Source organism: Vipera berus (genome assembly GCF_964194415.1).
Source record: "Vipera berus genome assembly, chromosome: 2".
Taxonomy (NCBI): Eukaryota; Metazoa; Chordata; class Lepidosauria; order Squamata; family Viperidae; genus Vipera; species Vipera berus.
Genome location: NC_138203.1, coordinates 50361360 through 50384010, shown reverse-complemented (window position 1 = coordinate 50384010; position 22651 = coordinate 50361360). Strand labels below are relative to the sequence as shown.

At 41.3% G+C, this 22651-nt stretch overlaps 1 protein-coding gene across 7 annotated transcripts in view; it reads right to left on the bottom strand.

Annotated features, from left to right (window-relative positions):
• Window positions 1-22651, bottom strand: part of APC (APC regulator of WNT signaling pathway) — a 79978-nt gene that overhangs the window by 14975 nt on the left and 42352 nt on the right. For 5 of the 7 annotated variants that reach the window (XM_081320273.1, XM_081320272.1, XM_081320276.1 and 2 more), the window contains 4 exons: window positions 19013-19117; window positions 14547-14645; window positions 1508-1886; window positions 520-615 (listed from right to left, as the gene is read on the bottom strand). In XM_081320273.1, the coding sequence (XP_081176399.1) occupies window positions 520-615; window positions 1508-1886; window positions 14547-14645; window positions 19013-19117 (679 nt within the window). Of the gene's footprint in view, window positions 1-519; window positions 616-1507; window positions 1887-14546; window positions 14646-15641; window positions 15721-19012; window positions 19118-21173; window positions 21472-22651 lie in introns of those variants that run through there. The other 2 variants (XM_081320277.1, XM_081320278.1) reach the window with 2 other exon arrangements.

Sequence of the window (22651 nt, the reverse complement as noted above, 5' to 3'; positions counted from 1 at the left end):
CAAGTGGCATTTCTTGCTCCTTTTTTTAATAAAATCATTATTAAGCTTCATTTTGAGTCTTTTTCTAGTAGTAAGATAACTTAAATGACCGTTGCATTTTATATTTTTAAACATGGAAACTCAATCAATTGCACTTTTCTTGGTGCACGTCTCAGTGCAAACAAACTGCCAGAGCACCAGACAAACCCTGAATTATATGTAAATTTATATATACACTCTTATGAATGTATTTTACTGTATTGTAAGTATATGAGTGTATTTTACTATATTATATGCCCATTTTCCCCAGTATGTTTTCACATAATAAGGAATTTTAAAAAATGTATTCATTCTGAATACTTCGAGTAAACCTAATAAAAACAATGATTTAATGTGGATTTTGAAACATTCTATTAGGTGAAAACAATTAACTTAATATCTGCTCCCTGCAAAAGAATGTCCTGACTTTTAAGACCTCCTTCTAACAACTATATATTAAGGAGAAAGATTTACTTTTCTGCAATGTCATTTTTTTCTTACCAAGTTCATTCATTGCATGCCTATGCTCTTCATCAAATGAAAGCTTCATTAAAACACATACTGCAGGACAGATCTGATGGTCAACTGGAGCTGGCACTATGTTAGAACAAAAAAAAAACACATTTTCATTTAATATACTGTATCAATTAAAGAATGCAACAAAAACTTTAAAGTTACACTGTCAAACAATTTATTAAATGAAGTCTAACAGACATACTTCTCTAAGCTTTTGCAATGGAAAAAAATTGAAGTCTGCCAGTTTTGCATCAGGAAGAATAACAGATCAGTTATCAGTAATAACAGATCACTTCCATACTTGCTCTCAATGAATGTGATACCTATTGCCCGTCGCTCGTAATCACTTCCATGTAACTTCATTTTATAGGTAGTCCTCAATTTACAACTATTTACAACTATTCATTTGGTGGCTGATCAAAATTACATCAGCACTGAAAAAAGTGATTTATGACAGTTTTTCACAGTTATGACCGTTGCAGAATCCCTTTGGTTATGTGATCAAAAAACCAGATACCTGGCAACTGGCTCATACTTATGACTGTTGCTATGTCCCAAGGTAATGTGATCACTTTTGTGACCTTCTGACAAGCAAAGTCAATGGGGAAGCCAGATTCACTTAACAACGGTGTTACTAAGTTAGCAATGGCAGTGATTCACATAACTGTGGCAAGCAAGGTTGTCAAAACTAACTTAACAACTGTCTCATTTAGGAACAAAAAAATTGAGGCTCCATTAATCATGTCAAAATAAATTTTAGAAGTTAAAATTCCCAATCAACACAGAAATATATACTTTATAACAAAAATGACATGATTTAACATAGATACATTTGCCCATTCCCTCTTGCACCTTATATTTCTGACAGCCTGCTTGGGAAAAAAAAATATTCCACATTTAGCTAGAGTTCAAAGCTGTTAACACCAAATAATACTTCACAAAGGTTTTGAAACCTGAATTGCAACCAACATACTTGGATTTTTATCTTGGTCCATGCCCTGATCATGGGCTTCCTGCCATTCCCAACAAGTTTCACAGTAAGCTCGGATTTGTTCTAGAAGATGAAGAACACGTATTTCTCGTCTGCCTCGTTTATCATCAGGCTGGGAATGAATGATATTATGTAGTGCTGCACTGGCTCTGGCACGAGCCTCTTTACTTCCACGAGAATTTCCCAACAACACAGAGTCTTTATCATTGCCATGCAAAAGTTGAATGAGAAGAGGAAGACATCCAGACTGGCGCATAGCTATGCAGCTATCCTGGGAGCTAGACATTGCTAGTAATGTTCGTGACATATCATCTTTATCATGGGTGCCCAACATTGACAGCAGTGAATACACCATTTCAACCTGCAAAGGAAATAGTTTTAAAACACTGTTATCTATAGTTAATGGGATATATTCACATGAATATTCTAGAGCATGGGTCGGCAACCCGCGGCTCCGGAGCCGCATGCGGCTCTTTCAGCTGTCTCCTGCGGCTCCCAGTCCTCCGCCATGTGCAGTCCAAAAAAAAAAGTGGGACTAAAAAAGTTCAACCAATCAATTCAAACTTCTCATGGAAAAGAAAAAACTTGTGAAGTTTGAATTGATTGGTTGAAGTTCTTTGGTTTGTGGGACTGCCCACAAACCTCTTCTTCTTTGGACTGCACATGGCGGCAGTGGAGGAAGAGACGGGAGGACTGCTGGAAAGGTAAGTAGTGGGTCGGTCGGATGGGGCGTGCGGGTGTGGTGGTGGTGTTTCTGAGCAGCATATGGAGTCTTGGGTGCTGCCAGATCCCCTCCTTCTTTTCCCCCTTTTCTCTCTCTCTCTCTCTCTCTGTGTCTGTGTGTGTCGGACCTGCGGGGAACGGCTGGTAGGGAGGCAGCAGTCCGGCATTTTTCCCACTCTCGTTTGTGTGTGTGTGTGTCAGACCCGCGGGGAACGGCTGGTAGAGGTGGTGGCAGTCTGGTGTTTGCGTCTCTCTGTGTGTCGAGCCCGTGGGCCCGACACACACACAGGAGGGGGGGAAACGCCAGATGGCCACCTCTACCAGCCGTTCCCTGCGGGTCCGACACACACACACACAGGAGGGAGGTAAACAACGCCGGACCACCACCTCCCTAACAGACCTCTCCTGCGCGCGGAGAAATGCCCATTCCCTCTGCTGAGCCGTCCCAGTTGCTTGCGTTGCAGAAGGCAAGTACCGTATTTTTCGGACCATAAGATGCACTTTCTTTCCCCCAAAGTGGGGGGGGAAACAAGGGTGCGTCTTATGGTCCGAAGGTGATCCGTATGGCCAGCCCCAACCTCCGCAAGTGAAAGCAAGGGAGATTGCAATTGGCTCCTGCAATCTCCCTGCGGCCCGGCTTTCTCTTGCAGAAGGCAGGCTGAAACGGAGCAAGGAATGCGAATCGCCCGATCTTGCGCTCCTGTGATCTCCTCTGCTCGGGTTCAGCTTCTCTTTGCTACAAGAGAAAGCAGGCTGAAACAAAGCAAGGGAGATTCCCTCGCTCCGTTTCAGCCTGCTTTGTCTTATAGCAAGAGAAACTGAAACCGAGCAGAGGAGATCACAGAAGCGCGAGATCGGGCGATTTGCATTCCTTGCTCCGTTTCAGCCTGCCTTCTGCAAGAGAAAGCCAGGCCGCAGGGCTGCCTCCGTAGGCACTGCTCTAACGCGGAGAGGGAAGGACAAAGAGGGAGGGAAGGAAGAAAGAAGGAAAGAAGGAAGGGACAATGGGAGAGGGAGGGAGGGAGAGAGAAGAGAAAAATAGAGAGAGAGAAAGGGAGAGAGAGAGAAGGAGAAAGAAAGAGGGAGGGAAACAGAGGAAGAGGGAGAAATAGAGGGAAAGAGAAAAATAGGGAGAGAAAGAGGGAGAGAGAGAAGGAGAAAGAAAGGGAGGGAAATAGAGGGAGAGAAAGGGAGAGGGAAAGAGGGAGAGAAAGAAAGGGAGAGAGAGAGAGACAAGGAGAAAGAAAGGGAGGGAAATAGAGGAAGAAGGAGAAATAGAGGGAAAGAGAAAAATAGAGGGAGAAGGAGAAAGAAAGGGAGGGAAACAGGGAGAGAGAGAAAGAGGGAGAAATAGAGGGAAAGAGAAAAATAGGGAAAGAAGGAAAGGGAGAGAGAGAAAGAAGGAGAGGAGAAAGAGGGAGGGGGAGAGAGGGAGAGAAAGAGAAGGAGAGAGAGAAATTAAATTAGTAACATGATTGTTAAGTGAATCTGGTTTCCCCACTAACTTTGCTTGTCAGAAGGTTGCAAAAGGCAATCACATGACCCTGGAACAATGTGACCATCATAAATATGAATCGATTGCCAAGCATCCGAATGTAAATCACATGACCCTGGGGATGCTGCAACGGTCATAAATGTGAAAAATGGTCATAAGTCACTTTTTTCAGTGTCGTAACTTTGAACGGTCACTAAGTGAATCATTGTAAGTCGAGGACTACCTGTACTTTATCATTTTTTTTCCTTTTTTAGGGGGGGGTGTCAAGTTTTTGACACGTTGCTGGGTGACTGGTGGTACTCGGACATTGCCTTGTCCTAAAAGTGGTACAATGGATGAAAAGGTTGAAAAGCCCTGTTTTAGTATACTGGTGCTATTTGGTTCAGAATATATTTTTTCTTGTTTTCCTGCTCTAAAAACTGGGTGCGTCTTATGGTCAGGTGCGTCTTATGGTCCGAAAAATACGGTATTTGGGATGAAGACTTGAGATTTGGCGTTTCTCAGCCCGCGCTGATCTCACTCTCCTTATAGTCTCCCTCTCTCGAGTCTTCATCCCAAATGCAGAAAACAAGCTGAAACAAAAAGAGGGAGACTGTAAGGAGGGCGAGATCAGCGCGGGCTGAAAAACGCCAAATCTCGAGTCTTCATCCCAAATACTTGCCTTCTGCAATGCAAGCAACTAGGACGGCTCAGCAGAGGGAATGGGCGTGCGCGGAGAAATGCAGATTCCCTGTGCGCCCTTGCGAGATATGGAGGTGCTCCAGGGAAGTAACTGGGATGGCTCAGCAGAGGGAGTGGGCGTTTCTTCGCACGCGCTGATCAGCGGGTGCAGAGAAACGCCGAATCTCAAGTCTTTGTCCCAAATGCAGAAAGCAAACTGAAACAAAGAGAGGGAGACTGTAAGGAGCGCGAGATCAGCGCGGGCTGAGAAACGCCGATCTCGGAGGGGGCAGGGCGGCTGCATGTCTCCCCTTAGGCTGCACTGTTCTGTCATCTTGTTGCGCGCATGCGCGTCCTTCTTTGCGGCTCCCAGTTTTTTCTTTTGTGAGGGAACCGGTTCCGAGTGGCTCTTTCACTGTTTCAGGTTGCTGACCCCTGTTCTAGGGTGACTTCAATTATATATAGGTATATATGAATATACGTATATATAAATATTGTTTATATACACACACACAGGCAGAGATGTATGTAAGGTAACGTATGGTAATGTAACTTAACATGTTTAAGTGCCAAATTAAAACTTACTTAAAAAGCTAAAGGCAGAGCACAGTCCTTTTGGGTAGTTAATAATTTCTGTGGGTAAACAAAGCACTTGGAAATAATTATGCATTAGCATTCAACTCAAACTATTAATTTGGCAATAGTCAGATATTATACCATTTAACAATATTAACAGTGTCATAACAGGCACATTAACTACTTTGTTTTATAAAACTGAAATAAATATTAAAAAGTATGTTAGATGTTAAAATTTGCTAGATTATACATATTACAATATAAGACAGCCAGTTGGGTCTAGTGTTTGTGTCTATGAAGATTCTCAGTCATCCAAGGTCATGATTGTCCTAAAGGTGCTTTTTTCAAGAAGCAATTAAACTTTCTTTGTTTTTCCTTGAAGATGTTTTGCTTTCATGAAGAAGCTTCTTGGATGAGAAGCGAAACATCTTCAGGAAAAACAAAGTCCAGTTGCCTCTTGAAAAAAGCACCATTGGGTCTAGTGCTTAAGGTGTTGGGCTAGGAACCAGGAGGCCATGAATTCTAGTCCCATTTTAGGCATAAAAATCCAGTGGTTGACTCTGGGCTAATCACTCTCTCTCAGCCCAACTTACCTCACAGGATTATTGTAATGGGGAAAATAGGAGGAGGAAGGACTATTAGGGATGTTAGCTGCTTTGAGTTATAAACAATAATAAAGGTGGGATAAAAAATTCAAATAAATAAAAAGTAATTTGATTTGAAATGTATTAATAAAAGCTATTTGACCTTCTGAAAACATAAAATATTTCAAAAGCATCTGTAATATAAATTTTCCCACAGGATACATAGTCCAAATGGATAAGAATAAAGAATTCATTGTTACGTAAAAATTTACGCTGTATTGCATGGTTAGAGCTTGCTTTTAAAAACAAAATAACAAAATAAGGTCAGGTTTGTTAATATTACATTTTGCATTATTGGAAAAACCAGGGACACCGATTTAGAAGATTCCTAGAAATCTTCTAGTCCAACCTCCTCCCGAGGATAAGAATGCTCAGACCATCGCAGATAAATGGCTGTGCAAGCTTGGATTGATGATGGAGTACCCAAGATTCCATGAGCCAGGATGTTCCACTACAATAGCTCCAACAGTCAGGAAATTCCATGTTATTTCACATTTCTCTCTTCCGTGTCCACCCATTGGTTCTTATCCTACTTTGGAAAATAAATTTGTATCTTCTTGGCTGTGGTAGCCTTTCAAGTATTGGAGGACTGAATTCATGTTTCCTGCTCTTTGCTTTTCTTTGGCTAAGCCTCTAACCTTCTTTGTTGCTCTTCTTTGCATTCCTTCCAGTACCTCAGCATTTTTCTTGTAGTGTGTGGTAATCAATACTAGACACAATACTTGAGCTGTGCTGACCACTCCAGCAGAGATTGGAAATATCACTTCCCATTATGCAACCCAAAATTTAATTGGCTTATTTGAAAGTTAGAAAAAACTGCTGGCTCATGCTTAATCTGTGGTCTATCAGGACATCCAGATCGTTTTTAACAAGTACTACTGATAAGCCAGCTATCACTTATCTTATACCTGTAGCACTTATTTTTTTTCCTACTTAAATGGAGAACTCTACATTTCTCACAACTGAATTGCATTTTGTTGGAAAAGGCCCAATGTTCAAATCTATTAACCTCCTTTTTACAGTGAATCTGTCTTTTGAGATATTACAAGCCCAACCACAGAAATTATTGGATAAACAAAAACTATGACTTTAAAATTGTGAAGAATTGAAGCTGTATTTCTGTTAAATAATGTTTTTAATACTGAATGGTACACGTGACAAAATAGAAACAAATTACATGCCCATTTGCAATGAGAGTGCCTATAGACTAGAGCACGGGTGTCAAACTTGCCGCGTCACATGTCGCAACTTTTTTTGCATTGCCGGAGCTGGGGTGGGCACGGCCTCTGTATGATGCAACCAGCCTGCGGGCCGGCAGTTTGACAACCCTGGACTAGAGGATTATCCTTGTGTCCCTCTAACTGTGAGACAAATATGTTCCATTATACATTTTTAGAAGAAATATCCTCATGACACAGCCTTTCTTTTATACCACCCCAAAATGAACATACAGTTATACTTTTAAAATAGCATTTTTCATAATCTCTCAAAATAAATCTAGGAGAACAAAAGAAATCATCAACATCTAGCATTTCTGGAACTCTTATCGCCTGCTTGAGGCATCTGCAAATATTTCCCCACTCCTCCCCAGTCACTGGGTACTGCCTCCACAGCCATTACTGCTTGGGCTGCAAGAGAAATCTGTCCTGTATCAGCAAATACAAATGTAGAAAGTTAGACTTTGAGCTCTTTATGGCAACTATATAATCCACTATAGCGCAGGAATGAGAGACTATTCAGGAAAACTGAACTAGCTTATTAGTAAGTTCCAGGCAGACAAATCTAAGATCCAGGAATCCGAGTTGACTCTGTAGCCTTGCGCCAGTCCAAAAGTCAATCAGGGAATCAGAACATGTTCAGGAGGTAACCTCTGAGACCGGAAAGATGTTTGCCAACAAAAGTCTGACACCAAAGCTCTTTTAGTCAGGCACATCTATTCCCGAGTCCTGACTTTCTTTTAAGGAACCTCGCTGAACATTTCTGTTCTACTCACTTGGTATTTATGTGAAGGCCGAGGATCTTTTCCTGCTCAGGTTCTAGGTCAGGTGATTCAGACTGCTGCTATGCTTCTGTACAGGTAACTGATTACCTGATCTTATCCCTACCCTGGATTAAACATTAAGCAAAGTAAACAGTGATTAATGCACCAAGGGAAGGGGGCACCACAGTGTTTTTTTCCCCTCCTAGCTACCATGACCTAGCCCCGTAGTGGCAAACCTATGGCTTCTCATGAAAGATGGAATTGATTGACTTCCCACCCACCCCAAAAAACCCCTTTGTTTTTTTGCACGCGGCGGCAGCGGCGGATTGTGAAGGAGATACGGCACGGGGCTGGAAGTCAGGTAAGGAAAGAAAGGCAATTTCTGGGGGGGAGTGAGGATTTCTTTCCTTACCTGCCCCACTTGTTCCAAGGCCGCTTTCCACTCAGACGCGTTGCTCTTGCCAATGGCCCGACCGCTCACTTCAGCACCCTCCCGCCCTGAGCCTCCGGCACTCCACCTGCTGCTTTGGTGGCTCTATAGGCAGAGCTGCGAAGTTCTCTTCTCAGAGAAGAGAACTTTGCAGCTCTGCCTACAGAGCCACCAAAGCTGTAGTTGAATGGGCAGATGGGAAACCTGCCCCACTTGTTCCACTTTCGGCCGAGCCACATTGCAGCAGCGTTGGGCGCAATACATGAGGCAGCAAACGGCCGCATCACGCCGAAACCGGCCATTTGCCACCTCCTGCCCAATGCCGCTGCCATGAGGCTGCGGAACAAATGGGGCGGCGGTAAGAAACCGGTATACCGGTTCCTGACCTCTGCCTGGCTTGTTCTGCAGCCTCATAGCAGCATTAGGTGCAATGCGGGAGGTGGCAAATGGCCACAGCAGGAGGCAAACAGCCACATTGTGCCGAAACTGAGGGAGCAGCAGGCTATGGCTGCTGATGGACACAGTTGGCCCCCATGGACTCGCTGTGTGCAGGGGCCGATGGTGTCAGGCAGCAGCCACCCCGGCCCCTGCCTCACCTTGCCTTGCCCTGCAGCAATGGCACCCCTGCCCTGCCCCCTGCCTCGCCTCACCTCACCCCGCAGGATGAGCCTCCTGCACACCATCCCACCCGCCAGAGACCCCCCTGGATCTCCCCAAACCCTGCCTTGCCCCCACAGGCATCCCTCCCCATAAGCAACATCGAGGTGGCCACGTCAATTCTGGCCACACCCACCCAGTCTGCTGTGACCACCACAGCCACCCAATGGCCACAGCCACCCAATGGGCCATGCCTACCCAGCACCCAGCGATACAGAAGTGAGTTTTGGGTTGCAGTTTGGGCACTCGGTTTCTAAAATGTTCGCCATCACTGACCTAGCCTCTTTCACTGTCACACTCAACTTTAATTTTCAGCACTTATGGAATCTTAATGTCTTGTCAGTTAACCGATGAAAGGGCGCCACTCTTAGGCTTTGCTTAGCCTTAAGGCAACAACAGCAAATTTCATTACACTGACTATAGTAGAATATGCAAATTTTACATAGTAAACACTTAAGCAAATTGAAATCTAAAACATCTGGATGGTATCAGCTTGCCTCTCTCATCTAAAGCAGGGCTTTTCAACCTTTGCAGAGATTGTATCACTTTTACGATATGGCAATATTTGATACCACCAGTCACCTAACAGATGGGCGTAGCCTGCTCAACGCCACTTACTGGACACAGCTGACTCGAGACAGCTGGGTCAGAACGGAACAAGTCACACTGGCACAACTCAATGTGGGGACAACTCGGTGCCCCACAAACTCCTTGCCTCCCCAAAGTGGTGGCGGTGGTGAGACCTCTCCTCAAGAAGCCTGCCTTGGACCCAGCTGTATTGAACAACTTTCGTCCAGTCTCCAACCTTCGCTTTCTTGCGAAGGTTGTTGAGAGTGTGGTGGCGCATCAGCTCCCTCTGGTCCTGGATGAAGCGGATTATCTGGACCCTTACCAATCGGGTTTCAGGCCCGGGCACAGCACGGAGACGGCATTGGTCGCTCTGGTGAATGATCTCTGGAGGGCTCGGGATAGGGGATATTCCTCTGTCCTAGTCCTATTAGACCTCTCGGCGGCTTTCGATACCATCGACCATGGTATCCTGCTGCGGCGTCTCAGGGGACTGGGAGTGGGAGGCACGGTTCTTCAGTGGTTCTCCTCCTATCTCCTGGGACGCTCGCAGTCGGTGTTGGCAGGGGGGCAGAGGTCGACCCCTAGGACTCTCGCTTGTGGAGTTCCTCAGGGGTCGGTCCTCTCGCCTCTCCTGTTCAACATCTATATGAAACCGCTGGGTGAGATCATTCGTGGTTTTGGAGTTGGGTATCATCAATATGCTGATGATACCCAACTTTTTATTTCGACCCCAAACCACCCCAGTGATGCCCTCGCTGTGATGTCCCGTTGCCTGGAGGCGGTTCGGGTCTGGATGGGGAGGAACAGACTTCAACTCAACCCTGACAAGACTGAGTGGCTGTACATTCCGGCTTCCCGGGACACCTGGGATGTTCCATCTCTTTCTATGGGGGGTGAGCTTTTACCCCCTGTGGATAGGGCTCGCAACTTGGGAGTCCTACTAGATTCACGACTCACTTTGGAGGATCATATAGTGGCCGTGACTAGGGGGGCTTTTGCCCAGGTTCGCCTGGTGCGCCAGTTGCGGCCCTATCTAGACCGGGAGGCCTTATGTACGGTCACTCACGCGCTCGTGACCTCTCGCCTAGACTACTGTAATGCTCTCTACATGGGGCTTCCCTTGAAGACTACTCGGAGGCTCCAACTGGTACAGAATGCGGCCGCGAGAGTTGTCTTGGGAGTTTCCCGGTACTCCCATGTTACACCTTTGCTCCGTGAGCTGCATTGGTTACCGGTTGTCTTCCGGGTAAGGTTCAAGGTTTTGGTTATGATCTTTAAGTCCCTACATGGCATGGGTCCGCGATACCTCGAGGACCACCTGCTGCCGGCGTCGACTCCCCTCCGCCCTGTGCGTGCCCACAGAGAGGGCCTCCTCAGGGTGCCTCCGGTCAAGGAATGTCGACTGGTGGCCCCCAGGGGGAGGGCCTTCTCTGTGGGTGCTCCGGCATTATGGAACCAACTGCCGGTTGAGCTCCGGACGGCATCAGACCTCCGATCCTTCCGTCGCGGGTTGAAGACCCATTTATTTGAACTAGCGGGTCTGGCCTGATGGGGGTATATGGGTTTTTATAGGCTTGTTATTTTTTATCATTCTTGTTTTAACTTGGGCATTGATTTAATTGTTTTTTAATTTTTGTATTGTTATTTATACATGCCCTGTGAACCACCCTGAGTCCCTTTGGGAGAAGGGCGGTATAGAAATCTCAGTAAATTAAATTAAATTAAATTAAATTAAATTAAATTAAATTAAAGTGCTAGTAGCCAAGCACATGTGTGTGCACATGCACACACAGACGCGCACACACCACATTCCAGGTTTGGGGACTTTTATCCACAGAGGAAGGAGAGGGCCTTCTCCCCAAGCCCAGGCATGATTGGCAATTTGCTAGCTCAGATGTGGATACAAGTCTCCAAGCTTGGAATGTGTGTGTGTGTGTGTGTGTGTGTGTGTGTGTGTGTGTGTGTATAGCATGGTAAAGAGAAGTTCTTTTCCCAATCTCAGACATCATTGGTGTTTCCCTGTCCGTGCCCCCTCCTGCCAAAACAGGAGGTGGAGGAGGTTTGCAGGAAGCAGTTTCCTCCGAGTCCAACTTCTATCTTGACAGATCTCTGGAGACCAAGAGGAGGCGGCAGAGGAGCAGCGCTCCCGGGTCCTGCACAAGGGAGGCTGGCCCTTCTTGAAAGGGAATTCCCATTTCCAATTGTGCCTGAAAAGGATGCTGGCTTGTTGGGGCAGGCTTCCCTCACACAGCTCCCCTACCACCCCCTCCTCCTCTCCAGAGATCTGCAGGGGAGACAGAGATCTGGAGGGCAAGGTGCAGCCTCCATATTGGCCACTTCTACCTCTCCAAGACCTCCTCAATTAAACATACATTATATATAAATTAAAACACAGCCAAAAAGAAAACATAGTTAAATCTCTAATTACAGCTTTCACATATTTTCTGGAAAAACCACCTTTATTGATGTTAGGAAGCAAGAGCAAACCTTATTAAGGAACTCTTAAGAGGAAGGGAATTGAAGACCCCAAAAGGTCTTGTTCTTTCTAATCTGCCTTCCCTTTGAGCCTTTAGTTCTCATTATTTCATTATTATGTATTTAAGAAGAAGATCAAAGATCTCCATAGCTCAGGATACTCACCTTAAAATCAGAACCCAGAAAAATTTAGTTAATCCACAGTACTGCCCAATGAAGAATGAAGATAATCTTTGGGCCCTGAGAGTATGCAGGTGTCCAGTCAGAATATTAGTGGCACATCTGTCAGCAACTGGAAGTGCATAAGTCCATGTACTTCCCTTCCCTGTCACACAACTCAATCCATACATCCTTTAATTTTCAGACAGTTTTTTTTCTCATACGCTCCTTTAAAAACCCACAAGGTATAGTGTAATTAGCAGGAAAAATAAATCTAGCACTCCTGAATTCTTTCCCCAAGGGGGAAAGGAAAGTTCACAGCCTGCAGGTTGTTAGCAAAGTCGTCAAACAACATAGTTATTCCTGGTAAAGGCAAGAATAAATAATGAATCAATTATTTTTTTAAATTCCATTTATATCCCGCCCTTCTCCGAAGACTCAGGGCGGCTTACAAGCTTAGCAGTAGCCTTCATTCTATGTATATGCCTGCTTATTAGGGCTTTCACACACACACCCCAAGCGGCATTATTACAAAGTCAGCTTAATTGCCCCCAACAATCTGGGTCCTCATTTTACCTACCTCGGAAGGATGGAAGGCTGAGTCAACCTTGAGCCTGGTGGGATGCGAACCTGCAATAATTGCAGGCAGCTGGTGTTACTTAAGGAGGCATTAGCCCACTGCTCCACCAAGGCCCTATTACTACATCCTCTTACCTCCAGAATGTGGCCTGAGATTGCACAAGGGGCTAGGCTAAAATCCAGTTGAGTAGTTTGCAGGCAGATGTTCAGTATAGACCTTGCCAATGTGATTTTAATAGCTCAGGAAGGGATAGGAAAACCCGAGGAAAAGTTTGCAATCAATAAACCATGGTGGACTACGCTCGTTTTGCCCTAATAAGATTCTCCTCCCCAGCATCAGCCCATTGGTTTCAGAACTGCATGGCCACAAAGGGGAGGGGCAGCTCCGTGTTTGCAGGCCTGACGGCACCTGTTGGAAAGCCTCCTGCTTCCCCCCCTCCCTGCAGTTACTTCCTTCAGAGCCATCCTCATCCCGCCAGGCCTGCCGGCATGGCGGCAGACAGGTGAGAGCGCCGGCTGACCCGTGCTTTGCAGGATGAAGCTGGCGGATCTATGCTGGCAGACCCGTCGGCATCAGGATGGCTCTGAAGGAAGTAGCTGTGGGGGGAGGGGGGAACAGGTGGCTTTTCAGTAGGTGCCACCAGGCCTGCAAACACAGCACTGCCCCTCCACTTTCCAACCCCAAAATTGCAGGATAAAGTTGGGCAGCCTTTGAGCGCCACTGACAAGCTGCAGAGCTGCTGTAGTCTTGGTTGCTGCCCCCCTTCTTGGCAGAGTGAAGCTGGAGCGCGCAGCCTTTAGTCAGGCCTGCCAGCATGGTGGCGGGCAGGAGCGCCACTTTGCAGGACGGAGGTACTCGCAAGTCCCGCCCTAGCTATGGCGAGGAGTTGCAACTGCATCTGTGCCCAGGGGGCAAGGAGAAGGAAACGGAGGAGCACAGTGGTAAGCTGCCTTCTGGCCCGCTGAATTAAGGGTTTTCCTTTGATTACGGGTTAGGGTGGGCCGGCCCCTCACTGTCTCTAGGGTGGCCCCAGGCCAAATATATACACCTCGTGGGCGTGTCTGTCTATCCCCTTCTCCTCCTTTTGTCTTTGGTGTAGCTGCAACTGACTCCTTTCCCCAGGCTGCACGCAGCTTCTGGAAGCGCCAGTCAGCTGGAGCCCTGTGTGGATCCTGAGCACTCAGCAGAGCCCCGGCAACACCGCAGCTCCAGCTGACTCTCCCACAGGCCTATGCTGTGTTGTCCCCGCTTCAGCTCACCTCCACGCTACACTTTTACACTTCATTTTACATGTTTTTTCCCCCAGTGCTTTTCAACCCATCGTAAGCGTACTGCCTGCCAGGTACCGATGTACCGCCAGTGGTACACATACCACTAGTTGAAAAGCCCTAATCTAAAGAATCCCAGCATTAGTAGAGCATAGGCATAATCTGATGACTCACTCAACTTCTTTCAGGATGTATATTAAATTGTTGTTACAGATAATGTTAAATCTGAAAATCACTATTAAAAATAATATTAACCACTAACTCTATATACCAGGTGTGCATTTCTGGAGTTATATATTAATTACGGCCATCTTCAGGCTGCTTCACTGTAATAAAAGTCTATATACATATCAATACATTTCACCCTGAATTTCAGCATATAGTGTTTTCTCAACTATTCAGCTTTTTTTGTATTTTTCTGTATTCATTAAATGACTACTGTAAAAACCTTAAAGCCCAAAATTTTATGAATGTTGTAAATAATTAGTAAACACAAAACAATGCATTTTTTAAAAGATTATAATTGTATCAATTTAAAAACAGCCATATAAACCATTAAAATATCCCAGTGCAGCAGACTATTCCATCTATTAAAATCTCTTTCATAGTTTAAAAAAAATGACTCCATTCATCTCCAAATAGATATTCTTCATCTTCACACCTGTTTCTCTGAATTCACTAAGCAGAATAGGGACTAGAGAGCATCCATTACTGATTATAAATTCAGATAGGTCAATGCAGATGTACAATATATTTTAATTATAAAATGGAGGATTAGCAAATCTACAGAAAACTTTGGTTACCTTGGTGCCTAAATGACTTGTCAGTCTTCGAGGAACAGAGTAATTACTATTAGAACTCATAACACTGGATGTTTCATGGTCCATCCGAGCAGTTGAACTCTGTAAGTTTAAGAAATAGGGTTAAGGGGGTTAAAATATTAGCACAATGCAAATGTGGAACTTATTGTTCCAGTAAATAAGTCAACTCAGTAAATCTCATTATTTCCGTATGTATATTTTATTGAACTATGATTAACATTATCTAGTAACAAAATAACATAAATCCAAGATGCATAGATAAAAGGTATATAGAAAGTATTTTAAATATCTACTTAAAAGGGAAGCAAAGAGACAGGTACTGTAGATATAAAAAATTACCATAAAAGTTACCATATTATAGCCTATTGCTTTTGAGATAAACTATAAAATCCATCCAAACTTGATAGAATTGTCTGATGATTCATTATTTTAACAGTACCTGTGATTTTTTTTTTGAAAGTCAGCAACTGAAGTGAATTTGTTAATTCACATCTATCCAGTTTTTTTCAATGTTGGGCAATTATTATTTTATTTGCTAATATTAAATAAATAGTAAGCTCCTTAGTTTTAAACTTGAAATCTGGTCCTGTAAATAAATGTAATAAACCTAAATCTGGGAAGCATTTATTTTTTTATTTAATAGTGGTACTTTCGTGCAAAAATGTTATGCCATAAGAGCATGCCTTTATTGAATGACTATCACAAATGAAACTGAGGCCACTTTTTTGACAACCTCACAAACATTTGCAAAAATAATTCTGAAATATATGCGCCAATGTAAGTGGAGTCAAGTGCCAGCAATATATAATCTTCCACTACAGTTCTTACACCGAAGCTCATTATCTCATTATTGTTTAGATTTTTATTCAATATGTTATAATAATAAGCCACCATAGTATAGAGAAAAAAGAGTTTGCCACTTATGCAAAAACAGGTCCTTTTGTAGGATTTTATTTTCAATTCATTAATTGATTAAATGCCATCAAATCAGTGTTGACTCTTAGTAACCACAATTTTCTCCCATCATTATCTGCTCCTAACTTGCTCTTTCAGATCCTGCAGCAGTGCACCCATCACCTTTGTAAATGAATCCATTCCATCTTTTTATTGATTGGGTAACTCCCAGATGGGCAATATAAGGTAGAACTAATGATTTCAAAGCTCTTCAGGAGTCACATGGATAGGTGAAACTGTATATTTGCAGAACAACAAGACCTAAAGCCAAGACACACCATTATACCAGCTTGCAGCAGAAAAATAGCAATTTTGATTTCTAAAAATAATTTATTTGTAGAGTAAAGGTGATGACAGAGTTCTAAAATAGGGCTGCTATCTTAAACAGTGTCTTCCAGGGAGTGGGGGGAACAGTATAAATGAAATAAAAACAAAGTAATATTAAGGTGAAAATGCATCAGCATCAGTTGCATAAATAAAAATAATTCATTCATTAAATAATGGAAGTTATTGATTATAACAGAATCAAGCAAAATAGTATGTGAGCTTTGCAATGGCGCAGCTGTTTTACATCACCAGAACAACTAAGGAAATCTGCACAAGTTGAAGCTTTCCAGACACAATGGGAACATCCCCAGATTTTGATGTCAAAACTATTTCTTTCCCAACTTTGTTATTTTTATAAATATCTCAAGGCAGTGAACACACACAATATTTCCACCTATTTCTCTGCAATAACAATAACCCTCTGAGGTGGGAGAGAAAGTGACTGTCACCCAGAAAGTTTTTCATGTCTAAGGCAGGACTAGAACCTGGTGCCTTAACCACTAGACCAAACTGGTTCTTATCATCAAACCTGCTTTGCATAAAGTTCTGTGTTTTACATAAATTTGATTGACATAAAAAGAAATTGCATGATAGGTAAAATATGTATTATATTAGAGTAATATCTGTCAAAAGGGTCAATTGCAGCTGAATTGTACTAGGACCCCGAAACCCCAAAGGTAGCAGTCTGAAAAACATTTACAGTAGAAGATGCAAGATCATCTCTGTATTTTGCAAAGAAAATTATATGGATTTGTCCATGAAGTCACCAGAAGTTGAGTTCAACTTGAAAATGGCCTTATATACAATTCTACTTTAAAACACACCACTGAAAAGTAATTATTGGTCTCCTCTTCCCCCTAAGGACCCCATATTACTCTGGGGGATCCTCTTGAACTGGGATAGTTTGCTACAGATAACTTAATAGAAAGGAAGAATTATTTAAAGCTTCCCTGAACAGAAGCTTTCATTTCTGATTTTCTAAGAAGCTAAACACCTGCTACTGGAAGAAGGGGAAAAAACCACTATCTTGTTGTTTCTACATTTTTTTGGATCTGAGCTACTGAAGGCAGAACTAGTATAATACCAAATATATAATAAAATAGAAGCAATTAAAGCTCAATTACAGAACATTAATATTCAGGAAGTTAAAACACAACTCTTCCACAGAGCCTTCCAGGAATAAAGTTTTATTATGCTGTGGCTGAATTAGCTGATGATTGTCTGGAAGTGATGACTGCATCTGATGTTATAACAGATTATTTTGCTGTTATTCTTTGTCTGATTTTGTATGGTTTTGAATTATTGCAGAGATTAAATAATCATAAAGCTATGGATTTCTTTATTTACCGTAGTCATAGATTGTCCCAAATGTAAGACTGTGGGCAGAGTACAAAAAAGATAGAAGAACAGAAAATATCAAAAGTAAAAACAAAACATGCAAAGATGGAATGGCTACATTAAATCAACTATGATGATAGAAACTTTTCATTGACTTGTGCAATATTAAGGAGGAAAGAGTTTTGCATATTCCTCCAGGAAAGCAGATTCTAGGTTAAGTGGTCACTACACAGAAGGCTTGTCATCTAACCCAGGGGTCTCCAACCCCCAATCCGTGGCCTAGTGCCAGACCGCAGCCCATTCGGAACCGGACCATAGAAGTGGTGGGTGAGCGCACATGTGTATGCAAAGTTGCATTTATGAAAATGACGCGTGCACGCAAAACCATCCCGGCCCTTTGCCCCGCCTCACCATGATCTAACCCAAGTTCTAAGCACTTCCTGCAAGGATTCTCAGCAGACCTTCTCCAGGTGGTTGGACTGAATAATTCTGGGAAGGCAGTATACCAGTGCAACAGCATATATACCTCTCTTGATGATAACAAGTACTTTGAATAAAACTGAGAAACCTATTTTTAACCATTAGAGCTACCACGAAAGTGAAGTGGCATACTAGGCTGTACTAATAAATAACTGAATTATTTTGTATTGATGCCACCTTTTAAGTAACTTTATTTTTGTAATCTGAATATTACTACTCTGACTTGCTTACATTTTTTTTAGTCCAGTGCTTTTATTACATCTCATTTTAAGCAACCTCATTTTTAATGTTATGTTCTATAAAAATGGTCAAATAAAAAAATAAAAAATAATGCACTGAAATCCTGTTAGTCAAACATGTTATGATGGAACTTTTCTTATTAAAAAGGAAAGCTGCTTAAAATTCATTTTCTGGTTTGAGATATATTTAGGTTTCAGTACACAAATAATCAAAATAAAATGTGACAAAGCAACAACAGCAACAAAGTCAAATAGTGAAGGTTATTTACAATAATATGTCCTCCTATCTTTTTTAACTTTTAAATTAAATTTTCATTAGGATTTAGCAATGGATCTTTGTTGTTCCAAAACAGAGAAAAAGAATAAAATTAAAAATACATTTTAGCTATAGTTGCTATATAATACTAGGAAGTCTTAATAACTTTAAATAAAATTAAGAAGGTATATATGTACATAAGTGGATTTAAACTATTTTACAGATTTGTAAAAATTGATTTATGAAAAAATATAATAATTCTAGTTATTAATGCAGATCCAAAGCATATGCATATATATTATAAAGGGCTCTTGTAAGCAAAATGCAGATCTATATTAAATTAGATGATAATCCCTGCCATGTATAAAGGTAGAGCTGGACTATATCCAAATTAATACATAATGTACAACACAGGAAGCACTTTTTAAAATATATCTTCTTTCAACATTTCCCTAGAATGATGGAATTATTTGGTTTACAAAATTCCACCTTTTAAGAAAAACAAATCTATTTCAAAATCATTCCACAATTGAAAAGAATATTCTTTTGACTCACATGCTCATATTAAAAATGACAAATCAATTTAAAGATACATTTATTCCTTTTCCTCCAAATGTATTCATAATAGCTCTTTGAACAAGAATTATACTATTACAATATGGAATATTAAAATATTTCAGTTTAGAAAAAAATCTTCTGTAGCAGATTAAAGAGCGTTCATCTCTTCCAGTGGCACGCTAGCTTTCTGGTTTAACAAAAATGAAATAATTCATGTAGGCACAAGTTGCTATTACAGAATTACTACCTATAACCTACAAGAAGACTGTATTTTTAAGCACAATTTATAGCCTTACCTGGCTACTGCCAGCAGTTGCCACAACGATTTCAGCTGCTCCTTGACATTCATTTTGCCTTTCAGATTCATGTGAACTTGCACCATGCTTGCTTGGAGCTGTTCTCTGTTAACGCAAGAATTTCTGGCATTATGCATAGAGATCAAATACACTTCATCATGCAAAACCTTCTAAAAACTGAACGAATCAATGCTGTAATTTTACATTCCACTAAAGTGTACTTTGTATTTTATAATCCCCAGCCTCAATAATTAGCACTCGAGACTGGCTGCCTAAGCAAAACTGTAGCATGAAAGTGAAGCATGTCCTCTGAGGATTATAGCTCTAGAAGACAAAGGATCTGCTGTGAGACACAAGACACCATCTTCCACCAGCTGTGCTCACATCACTTTCAGAAATGTAACAGAATTAGAACAAGCTGCTTTGTCACATGACCTACGCATTTACTGGAGGCTACAAATAAAGCAATCAAAATAATACAAATAAATATTTGCATAAAAATCTACACAGAACTTCAGTTTAAAAAGCATTTTTAATGTTTCAGTTATAGGATGACCTCTATGGAAGCATCCATTTTAACAGCAAATAATGCATTGTCCCTAGCTTAATTTCTAGTTAGATTTATAAAACTATCCATTTTTCCTGGGAAAAAAACCCCAAATTTATAAATAAGTTTATAGGTTCTTTACTTATAAAAGCAACATTATTTTTTTAAAAAAACTGACTGAAATATAGAACATCATATAGAACCATTTTACTGCTCAGAGCTATTATGCATATTTTATGGGGACATCTCTATAATACAGGATTTTAAAAGATCTCCAGCCCAAGCATGCTAGGCAAATGATGCATGCACAATCCTTTTGATGTGTATTCCACATTACTCCCTCCTTATTCTTGTAACCCCATTCCCTCCAACGAATGTAAACCCAACGATAATTCCCTTCTTGCTAATCGTCCCAATGCTGGGGTAGGCATTCTAAAAGGCAAGGGAATTAGGAAAAAGGAAAAGCTGAAGTAAAATCATAAGCAAAGTCATGATCATGTGATTCCTCACTGAATGACCAAATTGCTGGACCTGATTGTGGTTGCTAAACAAGGATCATCTATCACAAATGATTCTCTCATGTTGTAACCCCATTTATAAAGGATTTCAAAAGTCATTCCATCTTCTTTTAACCTTATTTGCCTCTATCGGATCACTTTTATGTTTATTCTTAAGGATTCCTGCAAATATTCCTGTAATTTCACCTATCTTCTTTTAAAGGTCTCTACTTTTCTTTCCCACCCCCTTTTTTATTGTTGCCATTATTTAACATTTTCTTGTCCTTCCATGTTTAAAGTCTGCACTCAGTTACAGATTCTTTAAGGAACATGGTACAGACCACAAATAAGAAATGAAATTTATCTTCTTTGATGCAGGGATTTATTGTTAAAAAATGAGATTATACACTTATTCCAATAGTTATACTTTATTTCTATGTCTTCTATTTTTTATCGCTATCTTTGTGGGTTTTTTCCATGTACTTTTGTCTTACATTTCTGTATCTTATATCTACGTACTACATTCTACATGTTTTTATAAATTTGTTACCTTTTTCTATAAAGCTTCTCCCCTGCTTCTCCCTCCTTCCTTTTGTAATCAGGCTTGAATTGCTAATACTTTCTTAGATTTTAGTTAACCTTCTGTCCTTGGCTGCTGTTCCTGCCATAGAATGCTGCTATTCTCTTCATCTCATTATGTCTCTTCCTACAACTGCCCAGATTCTCCTCTTAAGCTACTTATATTCTTATACTGGTCTTTTATTTTGACTGCATGTTTCATAGGGTGAAAGCACATATGCCCTCTTAATGTTCCAACCTGTAGGCTAGTTCTGTTCACTTCTCCAACAACTGTGTTGCATACAGGAGCTGCAAAAACAGGAATCCCTTGAATGGTAGCAAAAATGGTATTATTAGATGCTTCCATCTAGTGGCTATTAAGAGGTTTGCACTTCAATTATGGTTCCCTTAGTATTGTTTGGTTGGCCATGTGTTACAGCACTTTTCTGAGGAACTCCAAGAACTCAACATAAAAGAGTATAAAAAACAACATAGGTTTGATTGCTTTAAGGTACTAATTCAAGTGTCATTGGCTTTAAGGTTTTCAACATGGTGATACCTGAGTATTGTGGACATCTGATCTTTTTATGCAGATCTGCTTTTCTCTCTTTTCCCTCCCTTCCATTTTGTTGTTACTTTCTGCTTCTTTTATTTCTTTAGTTCTATTTCGGTGTATAAATTAGGTTAAGAACTACCACAGACATAGCTTTAAGTCAAGCTGATATCCACTCTGGAAGCATATACACATTTGAACTTCCACAGAAGTTGAGACACATGAGTCACCTGTATTTTTTGTTGAATTTATCAAAACCTGGCAGTTCTCATGTTTAGCTATAGCTACCCTGATGCTTAGCAGTTCGAAAGCATGTAAAAATGCAAGTAGAAAAATAGGGACCACTACGGTGGGAAGGTAACAGCGTTCCGTGCGCCATTGCCGTCTAGTCATGCCGGCCACATGACCACGGAGACGTCCTCGGACAAGCGCTGGCTCTTCGGCTTTGAAACGGAGATGAGCACCGGCCCCTAGAGTCGGAAACGACTAGCACGCGTGTGCGGGGGAACCTTTACCTTTACCTTTACTGTTCTGCTTGGTTCATCATAAAAGAGTGTTCCTTACTGTTAAAAAATATTGGTTTCTTCCAATACTAAAGTTTAATTTTTCTCTACCAAAATCAGGTATTATCACTTGTTATATTTTGCAGATAGAAGTTTTAAGAGCACAAGATTTCTCTAATTTCAACCAAACTGTAATCAATAACGGATTCAATGATTGTAGGTAATTACAACTCCTATCCATGGTAAAATCAGATTTATTGGGCCAGAAGAGGCATACTTCCTTCTAAATTTATTTTTCTGATAAATAAAATCTTGATACTAAAATGATAAACCTAGACTTCATATACTGATTTTATTCCTTCTCCTTTTTGTTCTTCTCCTTGGTAGAATCTTCTCTAACTACTAGAACAAAATGGGTTCTTCATTTTTAGAGTAGACAAATATCTGGTTTCAAAGAAATGAAATACCGTGAAAGTTTTACTGTTGTCAACCTGTGGAGCGCAAAAATATAACTTTAAAAGAAATGACTTTTACGTGGAAGTACAATTCTTTGTGCAGAATTTTACAATGAAATTTCAATGTTTATAAACTTGTGTATTTCCTGCCCTCAATATATTTTTAAAGTATTTATTGGATTCATTACTTGAGAAATAACTCAGCAGTGGGAGATCACTAGCAGGTTCTACTAGAAAATCCATGATCCTGATTTACTTGGAGGTTCTGAGGAATAATTCAGAGCCAAGCCATGTATGTCCTTAAAAATAAAAACCAACATTTTAAAACTGTTTTCAGTTCAAGGCATGGAACATTAGCTGGAAGTTACATATATCCTATGTACTAGTCATCAACTAAGTGTTGATATTGGCGATTTTTAATTTTTAAAGAAAAATATCAGAATGAGAGCGAGCAGTGAAGTAGTTGTACTGCTGATCAACAGAGTAAAATCAAAAAAGGGTTTGTGAAACATTCCAAAGGATCTCT